The sequence below is a fragment of the Conger conger genome, chromosome 16 (genome assembly GCF_963514075.1).
Source record: "Conger conger chromosome 16, fConCon1.1, whole genome shotgun sequence".
NCBI lineage: Eukaryota > Metazoa > Chordata > Actinopteri > Anguilliformes > Congridae > Conger > Conger conger.
Genome location: NC_083775.1, coordinates 19,886,372 through 19,898,870, shown reverse-complemented (window position 1 = coordinate 19,898,870; position 12,499 = coordinate 19,886,372). Strand labels below are relative to the sequence as shown.

The following is a 12,499-nucleotide window of genomic DNA, read 5'->3' as shown; positions in this document are numbered from 1 at the left end:
ACACACCGCAGCTGGGGTCGTCCTCCAGCGCGGAGGGGGACACGGCCTCCATGCCGTCTCCCGGCATTAGCCCGAGCCCCATGTCAGCAATAGGTTGTGTCTGTGATAAGACGTCCATCGCCTCTCCTGGTTTCTGACTTGTCCTGCATCTATAACAGGCCACACATATGACACTGTATGTTCTGTATGCATGTGCAACCTGTCAGATTGAGTTATAGCCGCCTTTACCCCATGGGACGGCTCTCTCGGGTTACTTTGATGAATGTTACTCACATGAGCTGAGGGGCTAAAATAAAGCCATGGCTGATCACCCTGAATATGAGGGCATGGGACTGGTCTTCCGGCTGAAATATCAACAGCCTGAGCTGCAGGTCTCTTTTCCACCTGTCTCTGGGAAGCTACACACATGATAAATGTACACTTAAGTCTGTCCAAGGAAGGCTTTAAATACCTATATATTTATAGCTACAGCCATTTGTGCCTGCAAAGAGAACACATTTGCAATTGCTTTTAACAGTGAGGAAGGTCAGTAAAAATAATCAATGAAACTGTATTTTGTACATCAGTGTAAATTAACAGTGCACTACATTTATTCTACATAGGAACAAAGCAATACTTTTATCCACCAAAATGTCAGGACATTATTTTTTTCTGTGAAATCAGTCCACTATTTACTAAATAGTAATCTATATTTAGTGTGTAGTACCTTGAGCTAAAGGGGTCAAACTAAGTATAGATTACTGCAAATGGAGAAGGAACTATCTCTTTTTTGCCTTTCAAGTTCAGTTTCAAGTTGTATGGTCATGTTCGGATGATTTTGGATTATTTTCAAATTACTGGCATGATGTCAATGGCAATATCTTTTCCTGACTGTATAGTGACAAATAGACAAATGTTTATTCTGAGGACACCAAACAAAACAAGAGGCAGGGTTTATTTCTCCAGCATTTATATTTTTGCTTTCAAAGGAGGAAATTCAGTCCACTAGCACAAGGATTTGTGACCTTGGCATAACCCTGTTTCCTAATGTTATGTCCACACAAATACAGAAATAAGGTTATGAAATAATGGATGATTAGTTGGGAGTCACATTCATAGACTTTGGACTAGAATGTACAGCTGGTTTACATGGTTCCTCCCAAGGCTGAATTATGATGAGCTTCAGACAACATTCATTTTGAACTCATTCTTAAATGCATCCTTGTACCTTGGATTGCATTGGGTCAATGGTGAAAATTAGTCTCCGTGGCTAACTCTGGCACCTTTATGGAAATGTTATTTATGTGCATTGAACGAACAAACTTTAAACTTAATAGTCAAATTAACAAGATGATTAATAACAGTACTGGCATCTATTTACATACTGGTCCTGTCATCACAAAGGTAAGAAAGCCTGATAATAGACCAGTCCTCCAGACGTCCGAACAACACTGAACCTGTGAAACACAAGTCAGAATGATCAGAATATGTCCGTTTACATTTGAAACGACTTCTTATACTTTCGTGGGGCTTCTGCAGCACTGATATTTAAGTTGTCAGACTAAACACTTGAGAATTTTGAGGCATACATTTAAAAACATTTATTAAAACTAGAGATGTGCATTTCCTCAAGAAAATGCGGAGAGTGATTGCAGCAAATTGGTGGACTACTGCTATGACTATGGTGTTTAAATATTTCCATTTATAAGCTGGTCAAAAAGTGTACCTAATAAAGTGGTAAAGCGAGTGTATATGAATGGCAGTTTAAACAACATCTCCAAAAACACAAATTTTAACTGTCACCAGAAACAGAACATTCCTCCATTCATTCCTATGGAACTTGTTTCCCTGGAAACCTTAAATATCTCAGAAAATAATAGGAATATTGAAAAGCTATGAACAAGCACAGTATTCAAGACATTGTTTACTATGGGCCTGGTGATTTGATTGTTGGTGGAGGTTTCCTGGAGAAACTCTATCCACGATAAAAGTGCCTATAATACTTGTGTCCTGTGGTTGCGCTCATGACAATTAAGATCAGTCTTAAGATAAAAACATTTTCCACACTCTCGACACCTATATGGTTTCACTCCTCTGTGAATTTGATCATGTTTTTTAAGATAACCTTTCTGTGTGAACCTCTTTCCACATTCAAGACATTTGTACGGTTTTTCTCCACTGTGAATGACCTGATGTTTCTGAAGATTAGCTTTCTGAGTGAAATTCTTGCCACACTCAGCACAGCTGTGTGGTTTCTCTCCTGCGTGAATTGTGCGTTGGTGTAAAAGAAGACTACTGCGCTCTGTGAAACACTTTCCACACTCCAAACACCTGTGCGATTTATCCGTAATGTGTTTACACAGATACTGTGTAAAAGTATTTATATTTGTGAAACTCTTCTGACAAACTGCACAGCTATAGAAATTGCCCTCTCTGTAAATGCGGTGTTGCGACTCTAATTTTCTCTTCCTAGAAGAATTCTCTCCACTCTTGACACAACTGTATTGTTTCACTTTGTTGTGCAAGCATTGATGTAAACTCAAGTGAACTTCCTGAGAAAAGCTATTTCCACAATCGTTACACTTGTACGGTTTCCCTCCAGTGCGAGAGCACAGATGTGAATCAAGACGCCATTTTTCTAAATAACATTTCCCACAGTCATTACAGCTAAATTGTTTCTCTCTGTGAATAGTCTGATGTGTTTCGAGATCGTAAGAACAACTGAAAGTCTCCGTACAATGTTCACAACTGAACCATCTGTTTTTAAATGTTTTTTGTCCAATCTCAGTGCTCTCATGGTGTGCAAGTTCAGTTTTTTGACAAGAATGGTTCTCGCTTGTGTTGTAGCAGGTTTGTTGGTGCTTTTGAAAACTGATAAAATAAGAGAAATTCCTTCCACAATATCTACATGCTAGCAGTTGTCTCCCAGCTCCCTCAGGGCCCTTTGCCGGATTGATGTTCTGACCACGAAGGAAGCATGGCTGAGCATCTCCAGATTCCGCTGTGCTCTGTGGAGGTGCAGGAGATGCATGTGATTCTGCCGTGCCTTCCAAGGTAATGGGGAGGGTGTCCTGTTCCAATCGGCCCCCTGCACTTGTAGCCCGTGCGTAAGGTTCCTCCATTATTTCTGTGGGTGCAGGCTGCGGATAGGACTCTTTGATGTACTGCCGCTCAGTGGAATCACTCTCTGATTCGAAACAACCTATGGGGACATTGGTGTAATGGATAGAGGACTGGGCAGGTTGCAGGTTGTACAAATTCCTTGAGATACCAAGGTAGCTATTGCTTCTGTATTATCCAGCAGTATAAATGTATAAAATGCAAACATTGTGTAGGTCACTATGGACCAGAGCATATGCTAAATGTCTACTATAATGCAATGTAAGGAAAAGAAACAGGAAAACTGTGTAAATAAAAATCTAAGTACGTCATAGAGATGTGATGGGCTTTTTCATTACAAATTCGGTGTGTGAAGGGTGTGTGAATGAAAAGATACAGAATGTCAGAGAAACTACAGCAGTATCTGTATTACAGGGGTGAAGCAGGGAGTAACTGCACTGTTATCATTACTACGAAGAATATGTTGGTATTCATTACCAAGTTCTGAAATAGCTAGTTTTCAGAGGCTCTAAAACACAAGGAATTCCATCAAATACTGAATTTGGGGAATGCTGCATAACCTTGTGAAAATCCACCTTCAACTAAATTTGTTTGCTGTGAGTCCTGCGTAATGGCCTGGGTTTTTAACCCAGATTTGCCTCTCTTAATGAGCACAACTGCATTGCTGAATGGCAGCTTTTATGAACACTGTGACAGGCATCAGCTTTTCTCTATTCGGTCTGAAATGTACATTTCTACAATCTCACCTTGCTCCAAGTTCTAGCTTTGAATGGATGGTTAAGACTCCTCACCCACAGTATTGGGAATCATCAAATTTTCCTGAAGGTTTCTAGTCTATACTTACTGCTTATCTTTAGACCTTCCTGTGGATCAGTGTCCTCCAACTTCTGTTCAAACAGCTCAACCTTGATGGAAAACAGATCCGGCCTGTCGTCCACTGTCTGTGTAGCCTGGAAGAAAGAAGTGAGAAGATCACTTTCCATGGACTTCATTTCCTGCATATTGTCACCCTATCAATTAAACTCCAAAAACAAGTGACCTCCTCATTGATGACTGGCTGTAGTGGAGCTTCCTCCTCTTTCATAGCTGCGAGTTCTCCATCTTTCCACAGATTTATGCTCCACTCCTTCCCAAACATGCTGTCTGTGGACAGTGATTCTTCCTCTTCTGAAATGTATAACAATTTGTACAAGGCTTTACATGAGTATGTTACAGAAAAGGACTTTGGCAACTGAGAGAAATTACATCCCCACGTCACACCCTAAAAAAAATACAGTGATTTTTGAATGATGGTGGTAATGCTGTGAAATAATAAGGCTTAAGCCTATTCATGATGTTGTAAACTGCAGCTGATAAAAACAGGAATCCCTGGAGCAGAGCCAGGGATCTGGTGACCCTAAACAAGAATGATGCTGTTTCCCCAAAGTGTTAAAAAGTAAAGGTTGTGGCCTTAAGCGACTGCATAATGTTTATACTAACGGTATAAACTCTGCAGCCAGGGGCCATCTCTACCCCTCTCTATAGGCGAAAGCAGAAGCCAAACACCGCACAAAAAAGAAATCTGCCTAGTTAACCCAGAGGTGTTGCATTCACCCTAACTAGCTGTCCGACGTGTCCGTTTTCTCGAATTTCATCGCCGACCGAAATGCGAATCCTGTCTCCCGCTACCACTCTTACTTTTACATATCTTCAAGCTGATTGTAGCTGCTTCTCCATATGCAGTAATCTCCATTTAAGCATTTTGTTCTCTTTCTTTCAACATTTTCAAACTGTTGTAAATGGCTGAATGTTCATTTAAAAGCAATTGTGATGATTTGTCAAGAGTGTGTTTATTACAAGCTACCTGACCTGTATGAACTAGCATCTAAGTTTCTCAGACTCTTACCTAGCTTTGAATAGGGAGTTGTAGTGTCACAGTGTTTCATTAGTGATTCAGAAAAATGCTTGAAGACAGAAGACATACATAAGCAGTAACTTTTGACTCGCTGTATAACCTACAAGTTATTTAGATAGGCACACACTTATTTTGCACCTAACAGGGATCGCATATTCCTATGTGACTAGAACTTCACTTTACAGAAACCAGATAAGGATGCAAACCTCGTTTTCAATTTCCGTTTCTACCTCGTACTCCAGTTAATCTTTTCCCTGCTGCCTGCTCGTCAACCCTCACTTGATCCAAGTTCAGCTCAGGCAATTTCTTCTTACGAGATGGCTGCAAATGTCACCTTGCCGCAATTAAATTTAATTCCTCTAAATCTAAGTGAATTGTACGGTGGGTGGGGAAAGGGACAATAATATAATAAAAACACTGGCCCTGTTCATACGTGGGCCAATGTTTTTGCTATTTCCACAATGTTTGTGATGTAAGTGTCCTTCCTCATTTCTGTCATATCCCCTGTACTTCCTCATTTCGGTCATATCCCCTGTACTTCCTCATTCCTGTCATATCCCCTGAACTTCTCCCACTGCATGTCTTGCAAGCTTATTAGCTGCAAAACTGCCTCCCTCTGCAAGGCCACTGCAGACAGTCTGTAAGAGAGTTGTCACCCCTCTGCCTTGTTCTGTCTTGTTACTTCTGACACGCCCTCCCTCCTCCCGTTCCTCAGAGATGTCCAATCATAGGGTTCTGGTGTTCCATCCAAAGCCATTAATTTAAACTAGAGATGTGCATTTCCTCGAGAAAATGCAAAGTGTGATTGCGGCAAATCGGTGGACTACTGCTACGACTATGGTGTTTAAATATTTCCATTTATAAGCTGGTGTAAAGGTGTAACTAATAAAGGGGTAAACCGAGTGTATATGAACATTTTTATGTATATGTATGTAGTGTAAATTGAGGAGAGTAATGGCAGTTTAAAAAACATCTCAAAATAATTTTCAAACAAATTTTTACTTCAGGGCCCTTTGCCGGACTGATGTTCTGATGTTCTGTGAGTCCTGAGGAACTGCATTGCTGAATGGCAGCTTTTATGAATACTGTGACAGGCATCAGTTTTTCTCTATTCGGTCTGAAATGTACATTTCTACAATCTCAACCTTGCTCCAAGTTCTAGCTTTGAATGGATGGTTAAGACTCCTCCCCCACAGTATTGGGAATCATCAAATTTTCCTGAAGGTTTCTAGTCTATACTTACTGCTTATCTTTAGACCTTCCTGTGGATCAGTGTCCTCCAACTTCTGTTCAAACAGCTCAACCTTGATGGAAAACAGATCCGGCCTGTCGTCCACTGTCTGTGTAGCCTGGAAGAAAGAAGTGAGAAGATCACTTTCCATGGACTTCATTTCCTGCATATTGTCGCCCTATCAATGACATTCCAAAAATAGCCAAGGGCAGGCATTTGAACAGACCAAAACACTGCCCTCCTGGTTAAAAGCAGTGTGAAGTGACCTCCTCATTGATGACTGGCTGTAGTGGAGCTTCCTCCTCTTTCATAGCTGCGAGTTCTCCATCTTTCCACAGATTTATGCTCCACTCCTTCCCAAACATGCTGTCTGTGGACAGTGATTCTTCCTCTTCTGAAATGTATAACAATTTGTACAAGGCTTTACATGAGTATGTTACAGAAAAGGACTTTGGCAACTGAGAGAAATTACATCCCCACGTCACGCCCTAAAAAAAATACAGTGATTTTTGAATGATGGTGGTAATGCTGTAATAATAAATGCTGTAAATAATAAGGCATAAGCCTATTCATGATGTTGTAAACTGCAGCTGATGAAAACAGAGCAGAGCCAGGGATCTGGTGACCCTAAACAAGAATGCTGCTGTTGCCCCAAAGTGTTAAAAAGTGAAGGTTGTGGCCCTAAGCGACTGCATAGTGTTTATACTAACGGTATAAACTCTGCAGCCAGGGGACATCTCTACCCCTCTCCATAAGCGAGAGAGGTCGCAGAAGCCAAACACCGCGCGAAAAAGAAATCCGCTAACTTAAGCCAGAGGTGTTGCACTCACCGTAACTGTCGCTGTCCGACGTGTCCGTTTTTCGAATTTCATCGCTGACTGAAGTGCGAATCCTGTCTCTCTCTATCGCTCTTATTTTTCCATGTCTTCGAGCTGATTGTAGATGCTTCTCCATTAGCAGTAATCTCCGTTTAAGCGTTGTATTCTCTTTCTTACTCCGAGACATTTCCAAACGCAACTCTTCGGTGCCTTCGTCGATGACTTTACTGATTTCTGCTATTGCTGATTTAGCCAGTACGTCCAGGATGGAGACCACCCGTGTTCGCAAGTTCAACGTGACAGAAGTCGACATTATAATAAAAAATGTCCCTCCTTTATATGAAAGAAAGTTGATGAGCTTTTGCTCCACTTACAGCATAAAGCCATGAAAGTAAAATAAACTTTTTACAGCTGGACGTAACGTAGAAACGAAGAGAATTACATAATTTGGCTGTTTTCAGTGACTGAACAGTTTCACATCAACTTTTAATCAGAGCCATTGGTTAAGCGTAGTTTACAATGGTGAGAATAGAAATGAAGGCGGTCGATGTGAAATACTTTCTCTGAACATCATGGAAAAGTTTTTCAAAATAAATGTCATTTTCAAGAAATCTAATCAGGAGCAACCTTTCTAACCATGCATAGTATAGGAGCTACCTCTTCACTACATCACAATTGAATTGAATTCGATACGAATGTATTTTGTTCTTGTCAGAGGTATTCATAAATTATTCAAAAACCTACTCCTGTATTAGTGTATGTATAACGGCAGAAGAAAAAAGTATGCTTAAACCAATGTTTTTTTTGCTTGATTTTTCTTCTTTAAATTTTGTTTCATTATGATGAAACTATTAGATTTTGTTTTGCTATCATTCACTAGTAAGTCGGTTTCCTTCACAGTATGTGAGGAATTAAATTCATGGTGTCAATTTGTGTGACATTATTTAAAGTACACGAATGAGACAAGAATGACACAAGAATGAGTATTGGATATGTGTCAGCTGTTTCGCAAATGTAGACATCCATCCATCCATCCATTATCTTAACCCGCTTATCCTGAACAGGGTCGCAGGGGGGCTGGAGCCTATCCCAGCATACATTGGGCGAAAGGCAGGAATACACCCTGGACAGGTCGCCAGTCCATCACAGGGCACACACACCATTCACTCACACACTCATACCTATGGTCAATTTAGACTCTCCAGTCAGCCTAACCTGCATGTCTTTGGACTGTGGGAGGAAACCGGAGCACTCGGAGGAAACCCACGCAGACACGGGGACAACATGCAAACTCCGCACAGAGAGGCCCCGGCCGACAGGGATTTGAACCCTCCTTGCTGTGAGGCGGCAGTGCTACCCACTGCACCATCTGTGCCGCCCAAATGTAGACATATTTATGTAAAAGAAATGGGGTGCTGATTGGGTGATCCTATCTAAAAACTGGTGACTTAAAACAGGCTCAGTGGCTGCTGGGTAGCTCATCTCATACCATTGTAGTGGATGCACTCTATTTGGCTGGGACTGAATCCAGACCATAGCAGTGCTCAGTGCTCTTTCGCAGGGAGGGTTGTAGGCCCAACCTCATGACATACCTGTTCTGATTGGGCTCATAGAGTCTGTCCTATATTAAAATGGAATGACTGTGCAGCTCTGTTGGACTCTGGGGTGTGAAGAAGCAGAGGTGTTGGGGCACTACCCATGTCTCTCTCAAACTGATGGATGGCACTGCAGCCAGAACAGGCCAGAAAATACAATTTGTCTTCCAAATTTGCAAAATAACAGGCATGGGACCATTGTGGGTTTAAAGGCACTCTCCATCACCACTATGTGCAGGTCCAAGTCTAATCCAAACTGATGTGCTTCAATTGATCATCCTTCATCAAACACTCCTTCATCTGTTTGTGTTTTGTATGTACAATGTGGCCCATATCCCAATAAATATCTATGTTTTATTGGTTAATGCCAACTACTGACAGCTGAATTATAATGGTTATAGATCAGACTAACTGAAAAAATGTACTCTTTCAACAGTTTGTCTTATGTTGGAAGCTCTAGAACACTATATATCAAATGTATCTGAAATATTCACGCCCACGTTGAAGGCACGTGTTTTTCTTTATGGACGCGTTTATTGGTCTCGGGCAGTCATGAATAATTCAGAAAATATTGTTTTCAAAAGCTTTTCATTGTGCTTTTATTTTGAAACTCGAAAAGGAAACTCTGCCGGAAGTAGCTTGCTGCAGCTGCCTTCGCGTGATCTGCTCAACGTAGCTTACACTGTCAAACAAAAAAGGTAAATGTGCGTGAATTGCCATCGAATATTTTCTCTGTAAAACTGTTGTAAATGGCTGAACTGTTCATTTAAAAGCAATTGTAATGATGTGTGTTTATTACAAGCTACCTGACCTGTACGAATTAGCATCTAAGCTTCTCAGACTCTTAGCTAGCTTTGAATGGGGAGTTGTAGTGTCAGTGACAGTGTTTCATTAGTAATTCAGAAAAATGCTTGGAGACAGAAGACGTACATAAGCAGTAACTTTCGACTTGCTGTATAGCCTACAACAAGTTATTTAGATAAGTGTACGCCTAACGGGGATCGCATATTCCTACGCGACTAGAACTTCATTTACAGAAACCAGAAAAGGATGCGAGCCTCGTTTTCAATTTCCGTTTCTACCTTGTACTCCAGTTAATCTTTTCCCTGCTGTCTGCTCGCCAACCCTCACTTGAACCAAGTTCAGCTCAGGCAATTTCTTCTTACGAGATGGCTGCAAATGTCACCTTGCCACAAATAAATTAAATTCCGCTAAATCTAAGTGAATTGTACGGTGGGTGGGGAAAGGGACAATAATATAATAAAAAAACTGGCCCTGTTCACACATGGGCAAATTTTTTTGCTATTTCCACAATGTTTGTGATGTAAATGTCCTTCCTCATTTCTGTCATATCCCCTGTACTTCCTCATTTCAGTCATATCCCCTGAACTTCCCCATTTCTGTCATATCCCCTGAACTTCTCCCACTGCATGCCTTGCAAGCTTATTAGCTGCAAAACTGCCTCCCTCTGCAAGGCCACTGCAGACAGTCTGTAAGAGAGTCGTCACCCCTCTGCCTTGTTCTGTCTTGTTACTTCTGACACGCCCTCCCTCCTCCCGTTCCTCAGACATGTCCAGTCGTAGGGTCCTGGTGTTCCCATCTGCAGCGGAGCTAGGTCCGGCGCTGGCTCGGCTGGTCACCGCGAGAGCAGATCAGGCCTGTGGGTCGGCCAGGGGCCGCTTCTCCATGGGTGTGTCGGGAGGCAGCCTGGTGGGCATGTTGAGCAAGGAGCTGACCGCCTTGCCGAACCTGGACTGCAGCCGTTGGGTCGTGGGCTTCTGCGACGAGAGGGTGGTTCCTTTCAGTGACCCAGAAAGCACTTATGGGCTGTACAAGGTAATGGCAGTGGCACTTTGGGCCCCTTAGATGCATCAGTATTGGGTCCGAAGAGTATCTCATGTGGGGCGTATTTAATGGCTATGGTCCGTTCACTGAATTTAGATGTACTAACCAACAACAAAAGCAGCATGTAAAAAAAGACTCTTGTTTTTTGCTTCAGGATCAGCTTTTATCCAAAGTCAATATTCCTGAGAGTGGAGTTCTGGCCATCAACCCCACTTTACCTGTACAAGAGTGTGCAGAGGATTACGCTCGCAAACTGAGCGAGGTAAATGCATGTTCTTGACTCGCCCAGTATGTGAACATGTGTTCAGTATGCAGTGAGGGTTTGTGCATTATCTTTCCTTAGAGCTTCCCTGGTGAAGCAATCCCTGTATTTGACCTGCTGCTCCTGGGGATGGGCCCTGATGGACACACCTGCTCACTCTTCCCAGATCACCCCCTGTTGGAGGTACACATGAACTACACCCAACTCCATTCTGTTTTTATATTATAGCTCTCCCCATGCTGTAGAGGCAAGGATTCTCAAATCTGGCCCTGAAATCCAAACCCAGGCCTGGTTTTATTTTCTCCAGGGTAATTATCTGAACAATTACTGCTACTGATTGGCCAGACTGTCTTCACACCTGACCTGTAACGGGAGGGTTGAAAACCAGCATTTCTTGGCTCTCCAGGACTGTGATGGGTTGATCCCTGCAGTACGGTGTTGTGCAACACACTGATCGCACAGGAATTCTCATTTGCATATGCAATGGGCCGAATCCACGTTTCTTCCTTTTACTTTGATCCTGACAGGAGAGCCAGAAGACGGTGGCCCCCATCAGCGACTCGCCCAAGCCCCCTCCTCAACGAGTCACCCTGACGCTGCCTGTGGTCAATGCTGCCCGCTGTGTGGCCTTTGTGTCAACTGGGGGCAGCAAAGCCTCTGTGCTGAAGGTGAGGTGCTCTCTGCTGAAAGCCCCTAATATCATGTAAATTGCTGAATTAACATGTTGCTACATGTGGCCATGAGCATTGCTTACTTCTCTGGGAATACACTTAACATTGAGAATGTTCTGTGACTTATCTTAAAACACTGACTTCCCGAGGATTGGCGTTAAGGCATTTCTCAGATTACGAGAGAATGTTAGTCAATGGTCTGACTAGTTCTCTGTTTCCACCAGCGGGTCCTGGAGGGCGGGGAAGGCCCACTCCTGCCTGCAGCAAGGGTAACGCCCAGCAAGGGAGAGCTCCTCTGGCTCCTGGACGAACCAGCTGCAGCCGCCCTGACCCTCCAGGTGGAGAGACCAGCTTCTGGTGCACACCTCTAAAACACCACCAGGGGGAGCCAGAGAGAGGAACGTGGTATCTGTAGCAATGTTAGAAGCGTCCAAAGCACTTTGCAAATTCTGAGAGAAAGCAAATATAAACTACTTGAAATCAACACCGAAAAAACTTGTCGAGCTCGTGTAAATTATGTGTTGCACACAGCAGTGAAGCTTGTGGACCTTGTTACTTCCTGTAGACTTTATTTCCCTGGTTTGCAATCCATCTGGTTGTTCATTTGGCAATTTGTTGGGAAGGTTCTGGAAAGAATAGGCACTTATTTTTCAATCCATTCCAAATTTATGATTTTTTTTTATATAGGTTGTGTAGTATTGAAATGAGAGTGCTCTGGAATAAACAACCATGTTCGAAACTGTACTCTGCTTCTCTGTTTTATCTTTTACTGTAAACCTGAATAAACATAAATACGTTTTCCTCTGTAGGAGTGGAGGTTGTATTAATGAACTGTAGCACTTCTGGCTCCACTAATGAGACACTGAAGGGACAGACACCAGTCCTGTCCACCAGTGGCAAGTGAAACCGGAGGAACAGGAAATGTGTCACAGGCCATCTGCAGTTTCTTAATATCTTAGTAAACACTGGAAAACTGGAAAATAGAAACATGAATAGCCTTGTTTAAGAACCTGTGTGTGTGTGTGTGTGTGTGTGTGTGTGTGTGTGTGTGTGTGTGTGTGTGTGTGTGTGTGAGTGAATGTGC

The 12,499-nt window shown here is 42.5% G+C and overlaps 2 protein-coding genes across 6 annotated transcripts; one reads left to right on the top strand and one right to left on the bottom strand.

Annotated features, from left to right (window-relative positions):
• Window positions 1-932: 932 nt before the first annotated feature.
• LOC133113965 (zinc finger protein 239-like) lies at window positions 933-7,545 on the bottom strand. 5 transcript variants are annotated; one of them, XM_061223137.1, is made up of 6 exons: window positions 7,055-7,545; window positions 6,451-6,618; window positions 6,237-6,342; window positions 4,139-4,266; window positions 3,944-4,049; window positions 933-3,181 (listed from the first exon to the last, which is right to left on the bottom strand). In XM_061223137.1, the coding sequence occupies exons 2-6, from the start codon at window positions 6,496-6,498 to the stop codon at window positions 1,974-1,976; spliced, it is 1,596 nt and encodes a 531-aa protein (XP_061079121.1). In that variant the 5' UTR covers window positions 6,499-6,618; window positions 7,055-7,545; the 3' UTR covers window positions 933-1,973. The 5 variants fall into 5 exon arrangements, with proteins under 5 accessions (XP_061079121.1, XP_061079120.1, XP_061079124.1 ...); XM_061223136.1 differs by having other exon boundaries at window positions 6,491-6,618; XM_061223140.1 differs by having other exon boundaries at window positions 933-1,436; window positions 6,491-6,618.
• A 1,704-nt stretch (window positions 7,546-9,249) lies between these two features.
• pgls (6-phosphogluconolactonase) lies at window positions 9,250-12,159 on the top strand. Its single transcript, XM_061224845.1, has 6 exons — window positions 9,250-9,335; window positions 10,205-10,473; window positions 10,637-10,744; window positions 10,826-10,927; window positions 11,272-11,412; window positions 11,640-12,159. The coding sequence occupies exons 2-6, from the start codon at window positions 10,207-10,209 to the stop codon at window positions 11,784-11,786; spliced, it is 765 nt and encodes a 254-aa protein (XP_061080829.1). The 5' UTR covers window positions 9,250-9,335; window positions 10,205-10,206; the 3' UTR covers window positions 11,787-12,159.
• Window positions 12,160-12,499: the final 340 nt, after the last annotated feature.